Genomic DNA, 19,110 nt, shown 5'->3' with positions numbered 1-19,110 from the left:
CCTGCCCTCACTAACAGGGCCTCAATAATTACAGTGCAGTGTATGGAGGTTAATTACCAAAACCCATGTGCTTACTATCTTTTTTTTTTTTTTGGAAACAAGAACATGAGTAATAATTCATCAAAGGAAATAAAGGGACAGTTCACCCCAAGGTAAAAAATACTTATTTTTCCTCTTACGTGTGGTGCTATTAATCAGTTTAAATTATTTTGGTGTGAGATGCCGAGTGTTGGAGATATCAGCTGTAGAGATGTCTGCCTTCTCTCCAATATAATGGAACTAGATGGAACTCAGCTTGTGGTGCTCAAAGTGCCAAAAAAACATTTAAAAAAAACTCAACAGCAGTGTCTCTTTCCAGAAATCATTACCTGGTTATTCAAGATAATCCACAGACCTCGGTAAAAAGAAAATAGTTCCTACATGAAACTGCTCACAACAAGGTCTGTGTCTGTCTTGAGTCACCAGGTCATGATTTCTGGAAAGAGACATTGCTGTTGAGTTTTTCAAATGTATATTTTTGGCACTTTGAGCACCACAAGCTGAGTGCCATTATATTTGCGACATTATATTTAAGGCAGACATCTCTACGGCTGATATCTCCAACACTCGCCAGCTCACACCAAAACAATCTATACTGCTAACAGCTCTACAGGTAAGACGAAAACTATGTATTTTTGATTTTGGGGTGAACTCTCTCTTTAACTGGTCATTCAGCTGACATTAATATAAACATGTATTATTTCTATTGGTATATGATGAATGCTCCACTACTGACCAGTGCACTTCACAGTAAAATGTCCCTGCCTAGACTGAGCTGTAACATGTCTGAACAGATAAAAAGTCTGAGCATCGAGCAGATGAACGTCAAACAAGACACTGAAGACAAAGAGACATTTTCCATAGACTTTATTATAGTTTTTTTTCTTCTCAATCTAACAGGTATACGCAACGCTCTAAATGTCATGGCTTTTTTGTTTTAAATACTCTCCGCTCTTAAAGAAAAACTGTAAAAATATTTAATTATAACTAATTAAAAGATCTCTTGGGGGACAGGACTAGGAAGGGTGCAAAGATACGAGGGGTGGTGGTGAGGAGGGGGGGTCTCTGTGGTCCTTATCTGAGGCGTTGGGTGGGGTCTGGGAGACAGAAAAGGGAGCAGGGTGAAGTTACATCCAGCTGGGGTTTCACCGCGAAGATGGGGTTGTGTTACCATTTAAAGAAAACCTGGAAGAAAAACATGAAATAGATTAAATCAGATCAATGAATGATTTCTGCTGCATAATGAAGTCGTGATACTGGGCTGGTGTATCACCTGCACACTCGCTCCATCATGTGTGTGACAAGGCGGTCGGAGATGCCCGGACAGGACTCCTCGGCCAGGTTGAAGGCATTTTCCAGCTCCTCAATGGCTCCTACGCCCCCGCCGCTCGCCCGCCGTTTCTCCTTCAACTGAAAATACCAATATCCAATGTGAGGCTTCAACCAAAGAAGAAGGCTGCTTGAAGCCTAATTTCAACTCTACTGTTAACAGATTACAACATTATAATAAGCAGATTACTCAGGTTTTTTAATATCATATGAAAAATTCACAATGTGACACTCGATATTTCAACTTGTTGACATATTGACATCATACTGTTACTCAAGGCAACAATAAGCATGGCTCGGATATTTTCTGTTGACCACTATCACATAACCCAATTATGCAATCACACCAGTGATATTTTGTTTCATCTCATTTTGCTTTCATCGATCATCATCAATCATCATAAAAAGACAACTTTGGACTTCAGCATGGACTCTATTGAACAAGTCACAGTAAAAAGCCTACTCAGCCTCTTGGTGGCTTTTTTCATTGATAGTAGTCACTACAGTGCTTTTGTTGGTTCAGTGGTGCACTATAACAACCTCATGACAGTGCTCTGTGCATATGGGACTCCCCAAACACTTGGTATTTCACCCAGATGGGCGCGGTTTTGCAGGATGCAACAGTAAATGCTTCAACGAGCACTGTGACAATTTCAGCCCATGACTGCCCATTCATACCTTATATGATGACCTTGATGCAACTCTGTAAGAATGTAGAACAAATATCCCGAATATTTTTGGTTTGATGAAAGTAAGAAGTTGGACTGAGTGGCAAAGTATGGGGTGTTTTCATTTCTAAAGCTTGAAAATTAGGTAAACTAGGCTGTGGCTTCTTGTGATGTGTGTCTGTGTCTGTATGTTTGAGCTGTGCACCTGGCAGTTATGTTGCCTCTCGTGTATGCGTTTTTAGCGTCCTATTCCTTTTGTACAGCACTTGTGTGTGCTTTATAAATACATTTGAGCTGAGTTGATTTGAGTTGAATAACACACAAGTGTGGCAGCATACAGTATATACTACCCATGTTTTCCTAAAATGAGTATACTTGGAAATTTATAGCCTGCCTTGTAATCCCAAGAATAAGGGTGCTTTCAGACCTAGAGTTGTCTTGCTTTGGTCTGAATCAGGGACTAGTTTTATTATAAAGTTGCATAATTGCCTAGAGTTGGTTCGTGTTCTCACGGCAGCATTTACAAGCGGACCAGATAAAATGCCTGAAAAGTGAATGCTGCTCTCTCAGAATTTCCATGCAGGAAAAAACCAGGAAGTAAACAAAACGTTGAAGAAGAGTACACTTGCAAGATAAATGTGACACTTTCTAATGTCACAATGGAGGGACAACTACGCAGGTTGATTTTAGCGCTGGTCATCGTGGACTATATTGCTGTCATTGTTCATTTTAGTCAAACCATACAGTTTGAAAACGAGGCGCGGCTCCAACTAGAAAACAATGTTTTGATGCATTGGATGTGCTGAATGTGCATATTAAGGCAGTACAGGAGGAGGCGCACATTAATAATCCTCCAGGACTTTAACATGCTCATGTTTAACCCAAACAATGTGTCATGGGACTGCAGTTGGTTCAGATCCAGGTTGGAACACATTCTCACTACATATGAACCACACCAGAGTTCGTGTCAATATGCTTCAGCACCTTTCCAGTGCAACATTATGATGGCAAATTTGAGAATTTATCAGCAATCAGCCTATAGTCATTTGAAAATTTGCAGGGAAGTGTGTTTTTTTGTAGTTGCAGCTGTGTCAGCAGTACAAGAAACAAAAATGTGTCTTTGTAAGTGATCAAAAAAATTAAAGAATTAGCTCTGAAGTTGCAGTTTGGCGTGAGGTACCCTGTGGGTTTAATTTTAGGGTTAAGGCAAGGACTAGATTCCAGCTTTGCTAGCCCATCAGCCCATACTGTCACTGAGAGAATCTGCACAGGTGTTTCCAGAGAACCTTGTTTAATTTTGTCTTGGGCTTAACAGTCAAAAAGTATCATTTGAAGATGTGTTAAAAAGCCACTCTTTTAGACAGTATTAACTACTCTGGATTAAGACATGCTCATGTTGTGCTGTGCTCAAAGTTACAAAATCCCCCTTCCCAACAGTTCTGCCTACCTCTCTGAAGATGGGTGTTACTAAAGCAGACAAGCATTGTGACTTGGGTTGCCTTTTCACCGAATCTCCTGACTGCGAAGAGACAAAATGGTGTCAGAGAAAAAAACAAAAACCCAGAAGATCTGACTCTGTGTCTGCGTGCTGCCTGTGTCTCACCTCTGAATCTGTGTGTGTGTAGCCCTTCTGTAACTTGGTCATGGAGGTGGGTCTGACTGTGGGGAAGGTCCACGTGGGTAACGTGTCCACATCACCATCAGCGTCCCTGAAGGGCGGATGGAAAGAGAAGAATGAAGGAACAAAAAATAAGAGGAGAGAAAGAGATGTTTAAAAATGTGAATGTGAATAAATCCTTTGGAAAATGTAAATCCTTTAATGTATGAATGTGTATTCTTGAGACTCACATATCTGAGTCGTCAGAGCTGGATTCCTCCCCGTGGCCCTCTGACTTCCAGCGGCGGTAGCGGTCAATCAGCTCTGTCAGATAGGCCGTCTTCTTGGTGTAGCGTGTGATGAACTTGTGCTTTAGGAGCTCTTTGGCTGTTGGCCTCTGTGCAGACATGTTAAAAAGACAGAAGAAGAGAAAATATTAAAGGAGCTGTATGTAACATTCAGAGCATTTCTATAGTTGTGTTTCCATCCAGATGTAGCACAAATTTTTACCCACATTTTCAGAAAATCAGCAAAAGAAAACGCAAATTTTTGTGCTTTTCCATCCACTTCTGTTACGCTAATTTTGAGAGTTGGTTCATCAAGATAAACAGTAGGAGGAGAAGAAGAACCTCAAATGAAGGAAACAGTGGATGTATAATAATGGAGAGAACACACAGGTCAATGGAAATCGAGAGTTTGAACATCTGATATTACAGCTATGTGCTCTTGGAACAGCTCTGGTAACAGCTCTGTGTACGTAAGTGTGTTAAAGGCCATCCAGAGAAGGCAAAGAGAGCTTGTAGTGGCCTATAAAATGGCAGTAAGATTACTTCATCATTTATCTACAGTATCCATTTTCATTACACTTAATCACATTTACCTTTTATCGATACACCAATTCTTCCACCCACCTGAAAGCGTAAAACTTTATTTGCAATATATTCGCAATGTATATCAAATTGTTGCCGTTTCCACTGTGGGGTAATTGAAAATGTGCATAAAAATAGATAGCTGGAGATGCACTTCATGATTTAGTCCGGGGTGGGATAGTCTGCACATGGTTCTCAACATGGATGTGGCTGAATCGGCAGCTAGAAGCTAATGATGCTAACTCATAAAGCAGTGCTAACAATGGCAGACAGAGCTACATAGTTAACCTGGGGTAAAACCAGAGCACTGACTTCCGCGACAATGCTGTCCCCGTATCAGCAGTAACCGCTGTATGGGATAGACACATAGGGGCTCATGTGCACTAACAGGCACGTGAGGCTGGACTGTTGACCACGACAAAGAACAGAGAAACTCCAATTACAGCACATACAGAGGTAGTGTGACTTCATTTGCTGCTCAGAACGCTGTTACTCCATTATATCTTTACATAGCAAATAGATGTTTACTGTTATATTAATGCCATGAATATTCCATACAGACCCTTCAACATTTATTGACTCTGTATCAGGTGAGATCAGTTGTCTAGCTATAATATGCTAAAAGTTAAAAAGCTAAAAGAGTCAGTATCGACTCCATCATTTAATTACTTTGGTTTTTTTTTGGTGCATAACAAAAGTGTGATTTGGACTGGGTTTGAATATTTCAGAAAGCACAGCACAAATTATAATTCCTATTAAGAACATGATGTGCTAATCCAATCAAAACATATTTGTTAGGATAAGTAATCAAAGTCTGACATTCAGAGCAGCAGTGCCAATCTGGAATTCTTTTCCAAATTTCTGATCTTATTCAGCCACAAACAAGCACGTCTGATCCCATTTGAGGTCTGCTCCAACGCTGATGGATGCTGCAGGTGTATTACTTACAAAACGAGGGTCTTTGTTTAGACAAGCCTCCACAAACTCTTTGAAGGGCTTGCTGTAGGGTCCCTCAAGTGTGGGTGGAGTGTTTTTCGGGATGAGGAAAAGGACCCTCATGGGGTGGAGGTCAGAGTTGGGAGGTTCCCCTTTAGCCAACTCAATGGCAGTGATTCCCAGGGACCAAATATCAGCCTAAGAGGGAGAGTGACATGTGTTAGTAAGGTGTGTTAACTACATATACAGACACTGGAAAATGTTTAAGGGAGAAATACTCCCTTAACTAAAATGATATGGATCAAATTATTCTTCCCATGCTAAAAATGTCATGTAGTGTCTACTTATCAGTGCCTCCACCAATAACAGAAAATTATCTCTCCATGAGCTCGATGTTCTACCAAAAGTGAAACACCTTGTCACCCAAAAGTGAGAAGAATAAAACAAGCAAACAAACCTAAAGAGAGCGTTCACTCAAAGCAGTAACACAGCGTGTCTCTTGTCCGGTCCACAAACTCTGGCCTCACCTTGAAGTCGTAGGCGGACTGTTTGATAACCTCTGGAGCCATCCAGAAAGGTGTGCCGACAAATGTGTTCCTCTTAATCTGGGTGTCTGTCAGCTGTCCCGCCACCCCGAAATCTGCAAGCTTCACATCCCCTTGTTCCGACAAGAGCACGTTGGCAGCTAGAGGAAAGGGACAGAAGAAGAAAGACGGTGAAAATACAAAAACAAGTAATGCTCAGTAAACACGTCATCAACCTGAACGATTGGGTCTCATTTGAGATATGAGAACCGCAGTGTTGAAGCATCTTACTTGGGGCCAGTCCTTTCCATAATGTTGTCAGAAACTGATAATAACAATCTGAGCCTGTCGGTGGCAAAAACAAGCACTTTTAGTGGACGTACATTGACAGTGCTTGATTACCAAAATTATATGCGGCTGCTGGCTGCAGCCCTCTCACTTAACACTGGCCCACTTTAAAAAACTGATGTTCCCATTAGTAACTTAGATGCAAAAACGAGGTTAAAAAATATTGAAGTGACGCTTTAATTACTCATCTTGGTGTCACTGTTGTTTTGACTCTCTAGTACTTCCCCAAAATGTAAAAGCACAACATCAGCTGCAGCAGGAAAAAAATGTGCTCCATGCACAGATATAAATTTAGCACCTACAGTATGCTGTGAAATTTCACAGATGGTGTTAATGCATTTATGCAGCTTGGTGACATATTTCAGTGTGTGGACTTATTCTGTCCAGCATCTGGTTGAGACTGGATATACATGTTGTTACCTGGCAGCTCCCTTATCAAAGTATTTTATAGTCTCTTTAAACAATACACCACTGTGCTGCGAAGTAGCTCTGAATTATGAGTATGATATCTGGCTTTGTACCAGGACAACACGGTGGAATGATATTAAGTCCTATCTATAAGAGGCTGAATGAAAAAGAGGGAGTTTGTTTCTCCAGTGTATGAAGAGAGAGAGCTTATTACCTTTGATATCTCTGTGGATCTTCCTTTCAGAGTGCAGATACTCCAGCCCCTTCAGTATTTCCCTCAGTATAGTAGCAATGTAAGTCTCTTCAAGAGGCCCTGGACGGAGCTGAGAGGAGGAACAAAATAAATCAGAAAAAGGTGTGAGTTGGGAGAGAGGGCCAAGAATGGGTCAAGTTTTGCTTCTCGTGTATAAAAAGTGCCACTTCTTAAGATCTGTGTAAAACTTTGTAAGCCGTACAAAAATATAAATCTTCTTACCAGATCCAGAGCAGATCCTCCACCTAAATACTCCATGATAATCCACAGCTTGGTCCCCTGAGAGGAAAAAACACTTGATGAAAGATGTTTCAAGTTTAAGCTTTAAAAACAACCCTTTTACCAGAATGAATGCTGGCACTGTATGTTTCTGCAAATCACAGATGTACCACTTGTACCTTATTATGTAGTGGATATGTCGAAGCTTCATGTTTCTTTACATTTTAACAATGCTGTCGTTATGTTTAGGCACAGGAATCAATTGGTTATCATGTTCTGGCTTAAAATACATGTTCTTTTTGCCACAATCACAGCTGGAAATGCCGTCAAGAAAACACCCAGCTTTGGTGGCTCAACTGTCACCGGAAATGCTGCTGATGTCTCACTAAAAAAAACTAGTTTTGGTGATTGCCACTGAAAATGCCACCAATGTCCAGCTAAATAAAGAAAAGACAATAGTTTTGGTGGCACAATCACAGCTTGACATATCGCCAATGTCTCACTGAAGAACACCCAGTTCTGGTGGCTCAATCACTACAGGGAATACCGCCAATGTCTTACTAAAACAGTTTTGGTGGCCCAATTGCTGCTGGATATGCTGCAAATGTCTCACTAAAAAAACTCCATTTAGGTGGTCCATTAATCACTGCTGGAAATGCAACCCATGTCACGCTAGATAAAAAAGAGACAATAGTTTTGGAAATATAATATTGCATATGTCTTGATAAAAAAACACATTAATTTGGTGGCGCAATCGCTACTGGAATGCCACCAGTGTCTTGCTAAAAAACACCCAGTTTTGGTGTCTCAATGGCTGCTGGAAATGCCGCTGATCTCACAAAAACACCTAGTTTTGGTGGCTCTGAAAGGCCACTGAAAATGCCACTAATGTCTTGCTAAAAAAATGAAGAAAGACAATAGTTTTGGTGGCACAATCACCACTTGAAATACTGCCAATGTCTTGTTAAAAACTGCTTTGGTGGCTCACTTGCAACTGGATATGCTGCTGATGTCTCGCTAATAGACACTCAGTGTTGGTGGCACAATCACGGCAGAAAATACCGTAAATGTCTCAGTAAAAACACACCATTTTGGTGGCACAATCATTGCTGGAAATGCCACCTATGTCTAGCTAAAAAACACCCAGCTTTGGTTGCTCAATTGCCACTAGAAATGCTGCAGATGTCTTGCTAAAAAAAACAGCTGGTTTTGGTGGCACAATCGCGGCTGGAAATGCCACCTATATCTCGCTAAAAAAACACACAGTTTTGTCGTTTGTTGGTCTTGAACAGTGGTTTGCATTGTTCTGCAGTTTGGCAGCCATGTCACCTAGCTGTCATGCCATTACCCATCCTCTCTACCTCTCGATGACAGATTTAGCTAACATACATATTATCATAACTGCGTCACTTTAGAAACATTGATATGATATGTATCCATACGTATCCATGGTTTGCAGGAAAGTACAATGCCAACTCTTCTTCTAGCGACTGACTTTGCCTATATGGCACTGTGTGTCTGTGTCTTTAAGCATCTTCACGCAGATGACTGGAATTAATCTGCCTATGTTTTGCCTCATTATCTGTGTTATCATCTCACCTTCAGGTATGATCCATAATACTTGGTAACAAAAGGGCTGTCACACTGGCTCAGCACTGTGATCTCCTGCTGAATGTCTTCGATCTCGTCCTCTGCCTCCTCCAAATCTATAATCTTAATCGCCACCACCTCCTTTGTGCGGTTGTTGATGCCTTTGTAGACCTCTCCGAAGGAACCCTTCCCAATCCGCTCCTGCTTGGTGAAGTACTCCTCGGGGTCCAACCGGGTATTCTGTTCCAGTGACAGCAAAGACAGCATTGAATTATCCATGGTAGAGGCTTATTTATGTGCATAGGAGTGTGTGTGTGCCACTCTTGCCAAGCCCTTGAAGCACAAAGCTACCAACTTGTTTCACATACGAATGCTCTGTTGCAAAGGTTAATTGGACATGACAGGAGGAGTTACATCTATCTGTTGGCACATATACTGTCCTCATGCACTGCTCTGATATATAAAAAAGATGATGGATGATTAACCTTTCTTATCAGTGTCAATACCTATCTATTCAGTCACGGCTCATATAATTACCTGGACTCTAGAATGAACTTTGTGCCAGCGTGTAATTCAAGAGGCATGACACTTGAAAGTTCAGAGGCTGTCTCTCTCCATAACAGCAGGAAATAAGTGATGAATTGAGTAGGAAGCACGTTGCGAAGTCATTAATTTAAAAAAAATGTGATGTGGCAACTACATGTTTAAGATTTATGGAGACTTCTAAAATATTGCTGTATACTGTCATGAAATCTAGAGTTTCTGATTACATGTTTTATCAGCTTTTGCTGGTGACAATGACAACGAAATTAAAAATAACTATACAAATGTGTGCATGTAAGTTAGGTTTTATGGCGTTGCACTGATGGCTCAGACCCCCACCCACCTATTCATAGAAAGCCTGACAGTCATGGGGGTTCGCCTTGTCTTGGACAAGAGGAGGGGAGGTGACAGTTGGTGGTGAAAAGATGATTTCTGTACCTGGTTTTGCATGTCTCGAAGGTGTGCCATCCCCTCTGCCGCTTGGAAAGGACAGGGACAGCCACAGCTCTCTCTTTCCGAGGTTATCAAATGGTCCTTTCGGGTTTTTTTCCTCCCCTCTTAGCTGTCTAGGAAGCTAGCTAGGTGGCTAGCCAACTAGATAAACACCCAATCTACTGGCTTTAACGGGGCTGTCACTCCGCGCTCTGTTTTCGGCCTCCAAGTCCAACGGAGGACTGAAGAGACCGGCGACACACCGAGCTACTGACCGAGGGACTCCATTTGTGTCGGCGGTGATGAACACGAAGATAAAATGCTCCGTCCGTCTATTAATATTTAATTCATTTCAAGGAACGCTTAGCCTGTTGTTCATTTGAAGCTTGAGGAGGACAAAATAATGGCCCAGCCGGAGGACGCATGCGCAGTGGGTTTGAAGGCTGTGGAATTGTGGGAGTTGTATTTCTAAGCTCAGAAACGTTATAAAAAATACATCTACCTACATTTAAGCTCATTGTATAGTGTCGTGTGTCAAATATAATGTGTCAAAGTCGAGTTTTAAGGCCCTTTAATTCCTTTCAACACTGAATATGTCTGAACAAATTTATGTTTAATTAAATCAAACCGTAAAAGCTGTGCCTATCCATTTACAGGCCAACTTGTATAAGGGACTGTTCTTTACTTGTCAGAGGAGGGGTATAGCTGGGATGGGACTTCTCTTTATTTATATTCTATTTTCGATTGTCCGTCCGGAAGCTACAAATATTTTTCCTTCCTTCCTATCTTTCCTTTCCCTGAGTGACTGGCAGGAAATGTATGTCCCTCCTACCACCATAAATTAGTTATTAGGTTTTTAAGACTTACCTTTTTATGTTTTAAAGCTGAAATACTGGAGTTCAAAATGCATGCTGGTTAGGTAGTGCATCAGTTTATTTTTGGCCAAATTTTGAATGAGATGTAGAATAAAGTGATTTTGATGAAATACCACTGCTTTAAGCTCAGGTTTGGTTATGTTTTTTCTTTTTTTCCATAATGAGAGAAGTGTTTATCGCACATGATGTGTCCAAGGACGGTCACAAATTTAAAATGCCAATGATAATTGCTGTTATTACAGTTTCTGGCTATGATAAATGGTGTAATTTAGGTATTTATTTAAAGAAACTATGCCTTTAAACCCGTAGGTTTGTCTTTAAAAATCTGCCATACAATAAATACAAAATAGCAACATGTGACGTGTATTTCTTTATTCAAGTCTCAAGAGACCGCAAATACCCTCTCAACCAGTGGTTCTGAATTACAGTCAAAGCACAAAGACCTTTTAGAGGCTGCAGTTACTGTCACTCATACAAACCTAAAGTCACTGTCATCATCCAAAAATGCAAAAGGTTAAATTTCAGCACAGGTTCAGCAGATGTCATCTTACTCTGGCTGTCAATAAATGTACAGGTGGTGATTCATGTGTATGCACATTGTTTAAACTGTGAAAGAGTGAACAAATATCCACACAAATCACTACAAGTGATAGGGAAAGTAGTGAGTTGTCTGAGCAAATCCTTTTACTGTAGGCTACATCTTATGTTGCAGCTATGTTTCTTTCTTTCTTTCTTTTTTCTTAGCTTTTTATTTGTCACACCATATGACATTAGCCAATCAAACACTGATGACTGTAAATTGTATTCACAGAACTTTAAATGGGGCTGAAGCAAGTCCAAGATTGTTACCATTTCCTTAAGTGAACCTTTAGATTTCTGAAGCCATTTTTGTTTGTTTGTAGACACAGAACTAAGTCCCAATTGTGTAAAAAAAAAACTTTATATGACAAAAAAGGAGTATTTTCCGATCATTCTTGATTTCATTGTGTGTTATGAAATTGTGTGTGTCTAAATATCAGGAAAATAGTAATGATGGTTGTATTGAATTAAAAGCTGGAATACACTAATTGACGTCTGTGTTAGTGGCAGACAAATCTAAATAACTGAATTGTATGGTTTTGTATTAATTATGCCAATTACATAAACATTGTATGTGAACCAACTAATTTGAGGGTGATAATTGTGTGCGCTCGTTTTCTAATCCGGGTGCCGCCTGCTGCTGCGGCTCGCTTAGAGTGACGCTGTAAACTCCATAGGCCCCGCCCCGGCGGACACACTCGGTGTATTATTGACGGCTCCACACACTGGCTAGTGTCTGTCGGTGTCTCTCGTCGTTGGTCCTGGTAGATGCTGTTAATATTACTCAGCGAACAGCATTTTGACACATGACATTTTAACCCTGGTGCTAAAACCATAACGGTAAGTCGTCAGAGAAGCTAAAGCTAATTGAAGTAATGAGTATTTGTGGTTAGCCAGCCTGTTACTGCGGACTGTCAACGGCTGTGACGCGCTGCTTAGCTAACGTGTTGTGATAAAGATAACATTAGCTAATGCTAAACATGCAAGTGACATTAGCTAGTTATTAGCTACATGCTAGACATGGCGTCATACGTGGATTTTCATTCAGTGACATTGAAACCATGTGTCGGCAACAGCTACACCTCATGTCAGCGTTATGTAATTTCACGCAACACAACGTGAAATGTTATCTTTAATTTATTATTTAGTAGCTTTGGCTGATACACCCCCTTTCCTCCACCATGGCGGTGGGTTCCTCTACGGGACATGACATTTAACACGGGCTACAGGACATGTTTTAGGCAGTAGTCCTCACAATTTAGGCAATTAGGAAGGACTAATTTCTCATTTTTTTTATAATTTTAAATGAGGTTTATTCATACCACTTTAAGCTATTATCAGAAAACTAGGATGGCATTGCAGGCAGACCACTGGCACTCACATTAAAGAGATGGCAAACATCCAGGGCAACAGATATGAGTGTGGTTGTGATTGTTGAAGCTGTATCCCCATGGGCGGATTATAACACAGCGGGCTCCTGGGCACAGATATGCAAAGGGCCCCACCACCTCTCCTAAACAGAAGCAACACACACACATTTGTGGTGGTTTTGCATCTCTGTGTGATCATTTTGTGTCTCCTTGTGGTCACTTTGTCTTCTTGTGATTATTTTGTGTCTCTTAGTGGTTGTTTTGTATCTCTTTGTGGTCATTTTGCATCTCTTTGTGGTCATTCTGTGTCTCCTTGTGGTTGTTTTGTGTGTCTTTGTGGTCATTTACATTAGTCTCTTCCTGGTCGGTACATGTCAATGTGTTCATCACAGTGGCGTAAGGTAGTTATGATGGGCCCTAGTGCATGCTATATGATGGGTCCTAGTACGCCCTAGTTACTAGTTATGAAGCACACACACGCACACAGAGTTTTAGACACATAAATATTTTTAACCAACAGTGTGTCTTCATGCCGCTTTTATGTTATAGCTGCTTGCAGATGTGCCCAGCTTTTCAGTCTTCAGTGATTTTGCACCTAAACTACCTGCTGTAAATCATATGGTCTCGTTACATGATTAAACAGAGACTTGATATTGGACAACATCAACATACATATTACCCAGCAGTCATAATTATTTATCTGTATATGACAAAAACTACCAAAGAAAATAGGATTTTTTTAGTTTGACTACATAGATTTTTTTGTATAGTTTATGTAGAATAAGCATATAGTGTGTTTATAGATGGATACTATTTTACAAAAACAGAAAACCATGATGGAGCTGGGTTTGCCTTTTTAAGGGTTAGTTCTTCTTTGAACACGGGCGTATTTCCAGGTGGCAATTGGGCCCCTCCACCCCACGGACTCCAGTGCAACCACACTGCCTGCACTGTCTATATTTATGCCCCTGGTTCATCATGTGTTCAGTTTAACATTTTGCAAGGGAAGGCCAGGGGACCCACTGACACTTTGGGCCCTTGGTTCACTTATCCATCCATGTGTGTCACATCCATGTCTGTGATATCTGAAGTATGGCTTAAATATCTGTTGTGTATTTTAAGTGTTTTTCCATTTCCTTCCATTTGGCGTGTCTACAGGCTGGATGAGTGGGCCAACTTTCACCTCCCCCTCTGCAGAGGTGGCTGAGATGAACCGCATCCATTATGACTTGGAGTACACAGAGGGCATCAGCCAGCGCATGCGGATCCCAGAGACCCTTAAGGTGGCTTCAGGAAACCAAATGGGATCTCTGCCACTTCAGCAACCCCTGCCCATTCACGCAACTCTGATGCATGTGCCGGAGAGGATTATTGTAGCAGGTGAGGGCAGCAGACAGGGCATCAGTAACAAGGTGCACACACACAAAACAGTGCATAGAAAGCTGAAGTTGAGGCAGGTGCACAGTTTATTTAACTGTCCATCTCCTTACTTCCTGCGCAGGTGATGATGGAGACGCTCAATTTTCTCGTCCCCGAGACTTGGACCTGATTCAGTCTGTCCCTCCCATGGACCTCCTGAACATGAAGGCCCCACCGCGTGTCCTCACACTCTCAGAACAGCCACTGGATTCCCTTGAAACTGAACAGACTACCACATCACAGAGCAATCCCAGCCAGGTGATAAGAGTCATATCAAGATTTCTATTCTGTGTCCCTTTTATTTCTCATTAAAATGAATTGATTTTTTTTTACAGAACATGACACTGATCCCAATAGTGGTGCGTTATTATGCTATCCAGTGCATTGTAAAGTAATATAAAGATAGCAGCCTTGAGTTAAACACGCAGTATCAAAATAACATGGCACTTATTTATGTCTATCACTCATAGTTACAGCTGTAGGTTTGTTGATGCAATAACATTTTGGGCATTTATTAGATTAGGTGGAGAAAGGTGTAAGGCTGTGAAATTGGAGTGGGAAGCCGATGATTTGAAGATTATTATTTCAAATTCTTGTATCATTCATAGGGCCACTTTCACGGTCGGTCTCGAAGAGAACGCAGTGCGAGTGAGAACATATCTGGCCGCCACAGCAGTCAGATTGTCAGAGGTGATGTAAGGTAAGCACACATCCACAGTTGACCTATTTGTTACAACACTGTTTCACCACTGTTGTATTTTCATTCTGAATGTTATCTACTTTTCTTATTTCACTCTTGGTTTGTTTAAAAATATCTCATTTCTTCACTGTTTCTCTCCACTTGCCTCTCTGCCAGTGTAACCCCTTCCCCTTCTGCCCCCCCAGTCCGGTTGTGCCCACCCCTCTGTTCCCCTGAGGATGCGAACATCAACCTGTTTACAGCTGCGGGGTTCCTCTCTTATATTCAGTCGACAACACGGCGGGCATACCAGCAGGTCCTCGATGTGCTGGACGAAAGCCACCGCAGGTGATTTCTCTTTTCTTTGTCCCTGTATTTCTCGGAAGTTACTCAATTCACACAGTTTCTTAGAACAAAGAAATGGTGGTGAATTTCTGAGAAAACTTATGAAAGTAGGACTTTTGTTTTCATTTTTCTCCTGTCAATAATAAGTAATGTTGTTTCACAGCCTTTTCTTACATCATTCCCTCTGTACTTTATATGAGCAGGAAACACTGTTTCAGTGGCAGTACTTAAAGTTGTCTGGTTTATGAAGGGGACACATGTCTTTGTCATCAGCATTATGCTCTTGTCCAAATCCTAGTTTGGGTGGAAATATGCTCCCTGTCAGGACTGCTTTCTGTAGCCATGCAGACGGTCTTTGAGCTGGACTGGTTTTCAGCACTGTTGTCATTTCTCTAAATTGAGATGTGTTGATGTCCACAGGACACACCTGGACCTGGCCCTGGAAATAAACCCTGATGAGTCTGGCTTGGTGGACGCTTCATCACTACGACGACAGGTAATATGCCTCACACGCCTAAGTGACTGCCTATGTCGCTGAAAAGTGATTCTAATTCTTCTCCGCTGCTTTGGGTGTGTATATTGTGCCTGTTGCGAGTGTTTTCTCCTGTTTGTAGGTTTACAGTTTTCAGCTGACAGGATGCAGTGAAGGCATGCTGACACAACAAGCTTATGTATCACATATCAGGCTGTTTACAAAGGATGCTGGCAGAGCAGCACGCAGCCAGTGATTAGATGCAACTGGCATTTTGAGATACATGTAAACAAACAAAAACAAATTTATGTCTGTTGTTAATTGTATATGGTTGTATATGGTCTCTTGAAGAGGGGTTGTATGAGATACTCATCCACAGTAAGTTACAGACACTTGTTGTACACTGTTGGCATGCCCCCAGTTTGGAGAAGTAGGCAGGAGTACCACTATGGGAGATAAGCAATGTACAGCTGCTTTTGACATTGTCTTGCATACTTAAAACTTAAATTGAAAACCAGATAGTGGTAATCCTACTGTACATACCTCACCTTTTGAAAGTTGAGAGAAAATGTTTTTGTGCCCATTCAGATTGTGAAGCTGAACCGGCGCCTGCAGCTGCTGGAGGAGGAAAACAAAGAACGTTCCAAGCGAGAGGTGATCCTGTACTCTGCTACGGTGGCATTCTGGCTTATTAACACCTGGATCTGGTTCCGTCGCTAAGATTTGACAAGCGTCTCCCAAAACACTGGAAGCCAAAGCAAGTCCTTGTTAAAGGTGCAACCATTAAAATACAATACAAGTCTTTGCAGCCACAGAAAACAACAACAGCACTGGCAAATGTCCACCACAGTGTTCTGAGACTCTATAGCAAATCCTACAGTAGGATTAGACATACAATTTCAAACTAAGCACTGTAGAGATAAAACTTGAAGCAACCAAATGTTGCTAAATTTCACACTGGCTGGTATTCACACCTTAAAATCTGACCATCAACTTGCTTTTGTGGGGTACAACACCACTAGAAATTTAGAGTATCTCACATTCAAAGATTCATCTGTGTGTTCCATTCAACAACTAGCAAGACAAAGCACAATGACTCTACAGGTGGATGTTTGCAAAATGTTTGCAACTGCTTTGATGTGGCGAGCCGAGGTCTGCCATGTTGCAGCAACAGCAAACAGAGGTTACCTCATTTAGGTAAAACTAGCTACAATATAGGCTGCTGTCCAACAAATAAAATGTCAACTCTAAATCAGCGTTTAAAGGTCCAGTGTGTAGGATTTAGGGGGATATTTTGGCAGAAATATTATATAATAAGTATGTTTTCTGAAGTGTATAGTCAGTTTGGGTTTTCATTGTCATAGAATGACCCTTTTGGATAACATGAAACTGCTTTAGGGCGTCTGTCCACGTAGTGTTTGTCTTCAGCAGAATAGCAGTGGCAGGTCGCTGGGGAACGCTTTGTCCCAGTGCTTCATAAAAAAGCACTGGGTTATGGGTATGTTTTTATGACAGCAATATCTTGACACTAACATTAGCTAGGTAGCTAACATAATGCTACATTAACAGGATTGACTACACAGTCAACAACGAGCTTACAAAGCAAATGGTGATAAAAGCACAACGCTCACCACCAGCAACATCCAGAGTCCGCCAGCTGATCTGCTCCCAAAAAACAAGCTTTTCTGTCTTTCTTGTGACAGTAGGCAACGGCAGCCTAGCTAAAGAAGCAGCAGTGATGTCATGTCACCCGTACCTTTTTGAAGAGGTCAGAGATTTTCAACTAGAGGTGCTTGGAGTGGCTGCAAAAAAAAGGCAGAGCACTCTGAAAAAAGACACTGGGTGTGGACACAGCCCTTATTCAGTGTTTTTACCGGTTTAAATCACCTGGGATCTCATTTATAAACATGTATGCGCACAAAGAGGCCTGAAACAAGTGTATGCCACTTCCCACGCAAAAGTTCTGATCTATAGAAACAGATTGATGAGAGAAACTTTGACCCATGCTTACAAACATTTTGGAGATGGGAAATTGGCAATGCAGATGATGAGGTGGAAGCCTTACAGTCGGAACTGTTGAATACTGTTTGGCTTTTGTTTGTGCATACATTTTTAGTGTGGATCCTATGCACCGTTTCATAAATGAGATCCCTGGTCGGTGTATTTTGGAGAAGAGCAGGCCTCTGCGGATAATTTGGCTCCTGATAAAAATCTCCTGAATGTCTGGATCAGAAAAAAAAGTGTCAGCTATATCTTTGTAATGTGAAACTGCTTTATTCTGTGTTTTTACTGGTTTAAATCACTGGGTCCATTTGTTTTGAAGGGGAGGAGACCTCTCCAGATAATTTGGCTTGTAGTAAAAAGCCTTCTGAACAATGAACACTGAAGGAATTTTAGCTGGGAGAAGTTTAAGCTGGTTGCAATCTGCAATCCTCACTGTGAGACGCCACTAAATCCCCTTAAATATTACACACTTAACCTTTAAGTTTGAGTCTGAGGCTTTCTCCACGTCTCTAATGCTGCACTGATGTTCACCTGTGTTCAAGAGAAACCGAACGTGACACAGATAATGTGAAATTGGCAAGAACTGCAAACCCTTTCTGATATACTCTGGTTATACTGGAAAATATTACTGATTGCACCTTTAAAGCTTGATAAATCCATTGCACAGCAACAGCAGATGTTACACGGATGCTTATTCATCTTTTTGAGAGTAAACAAGATTTGTAAATGTGACTTTTTAGCTTAAGGAGAAGACTGATTTGAGGGGAGACAAGGATTTACTTACGCAACAAATGTTTTGGGAACCAAACCCCGAGCTGGGACTATTGTTACAGGACCAAGCCTCAGAACTGACTTGTCTGTTTGACATTGAGGTTCGTCAGTTTTGTCAAAAACCATCATTCTTAAAGTGTCAAAGTAAGATGAGTAAATCTGGAGATGCCATAACATTTACCCTGAATGCCCTGTTTTCGCTTGAGCATTACCCCAAAACAGTTGTATACGGTACTTGAATAGCCTATTGTTGTAAAAGCTGTAGTTTGTCCTTCATGTTTTTTTACCTCTTTGGCAGTCACATGCCTATTGATTACGTTAAAAGCTGGATGAAGTGTCAACAAAACTAAGGTTAGGCTACTAAGGGTATAATCTGTGCAGTGATAATGTTTCCCATGCTGTTTCTACAGTTAGCTCATTTTTCCAGAGAATCTGACCACTCATGTTTTCCACTAAGCTACCTACAAGACTAAAAGCATGGACTGTGTGCTTTTATTCATCATGCACTGTGGTATACATCCTAGAGCTACTATCTGTATGATCATTATAGATGGATATGTATATAAAATATTGATGTCATTATTTTAAATAATGTAATTAATGGAGGTGTATTCATCACATATCACAGCGGCATCAACATGTTGCAGTTACCATTTTTTTCTGTTAAGCACTGAATTTAATCCTTAAAGCTGGAGTTTAAGTTAATATATCTTAATTTCTTTGTAATATATGAATACATTCATTGTTTGTTAATATTTTTTTGCTGTAATAAATGACAGATGTGAATTTCCTCCAGAGCCAGGCTGTTTGTGTGCAATGCTGAACCCTGCTGGTGTGTTAG

At 41.0% G+C, this 19,110-nt stretch overlaps 2 protein-coding genes across 3 annotated transcripts; one reads left to right on the top strand and one right to left on the bottom strand.

The window, feature by feature from the left end:
* Nucleotides 1-891: 891 nt before the first annotated feature.
* On the bottom strand, nucleotides 892-10,183 carry stk25b (serine/threonine kinase 25b). Its single transcript, XM_033649486.2, has 11 exons — nucleotides 9,762-10,183; nucleotides 8,790-9,020; nucleotides 7,194-7,250; nucleotides 6,933-7,041; nucleotides 5,966-6,123; nucleotides 5,451-5,636; nucleotides 3,885-4,030; nucleotides 3,640-3,745; nucleotides 3,484-3,555; nucleotides 1,313-1,449; nucleotides 892-1,224 (listed from the first exon to the last, which is right to left on the bottom strand). Exons 1-11 carry the CDS (start codon nucleotides 9,789-9,791, stop codon nucleotides 1,185-1,187), a joined length of 1,272 nt encoding a protein of 423 aa, XP_033505377.1. The 5' UTR covers nucleotides 9,792-10,183; the 3' UTR covers nucleotides 892-1,184.
* Nucleotides 10,184-11,911: 1,728 nt separating this feature from the next.
* Nucleotides 11,912-19,059, top strand: LOC117272530 (mitochondrial fission factor homolog A-like). 2 transcript variants are annotated; one of them, XM_033651506.2, is made up of 7 exons: nucleotides 11,912-12,049; nucleotides 13,738-13,959; nucleotides 14,081-14,256; nucleotides 14,607-14,698; nucleotides 14,855-15,025; nucleotides 15,443-15,518; nucleotides 16,083-19,059. In XM_033651506.2, exons 2-7 carry the CDS (start codon nucleotides 13,743-13,745, stop codon nucleotides 16,212-16,214), a joined length of 864 nt encoding a protein of 287 aa, XP_033507397.1. In that variant the 5' UTR covers nucleotides 11,912-12,049; nucleotides 13,738-13,742; the 3' UTR covers nucleotides 16,215-19,059. The 2 variants fall into 2 exon arrangements, with proteins under 2 accessions (XP_033507397.1, XP_033507396.1); XM_033651505.2 differs by having other exon boundaries at nucleotides 14,081-14,259.
* The last annotated feature ends 51 nt before the right edge of the window (nucleotides 19,060-19,110 follow it).

This window comes from Epinephelus lanceolatus, chromosome 12, assembly GCF_041903045.1.
Source record: "Epinephelus lanceolatus isolate andai-2023 chromosome 12, ASM4190304v1, whole genome shotgun sequence".
NCBI lineage: Eukaryota > Metazoa > Chordata > Actinopteri > Perciformes > Serranidae > Epinephelus > Epinephelus lanceolatus.
This window is presented reverse-complemented; position numbering and strand designations above follow the sequence as displayed.

Bases quoted from the DNA above. Each gene is read 5' to 3' on its own strand.
- stk25b (XM_033649486.2), bottom strand. From the start codon at position 9,791: ATGGCACACCTTCGAGACATGCAAAACCAG. The intron at 7,251-8,789 runs GTGAGATGATAA...TTTTCCTCTCAG, and splicing joins ATTATGGATCATACCTGAAG to GGGACCAAGCTGTGGATTAT. The intron at 6,124-6,932 runs GTAATAAGCTCT...CCTTTCCTCTAG, and splicing joins GATCCACAGAGATATCAAAG to CTGCCAACGTGCTCTTGTCG.
- LOC117272530 (XM_033651505.2), top strand. From the start codon at position 13,743: ATGAGTGGGCCAACTTTCACCTCCCCCTCTGCAGAGGTGGCTGAGATG. The intron at 14,260-14,606 runs ATAAGAGTCATA...TATCATTCATAG, and splicing joins AGAGCAATCCCAGCCAGGTG to GGCCACTTTCACGGTCGGTC. The intron at 15,519-16,082 runs GTAATATGCCTC...GTGCCCATTCAG, and splicing joins CTTCATCACTACGACGACAG to ATTGTGAAGCTGAACCGGCG.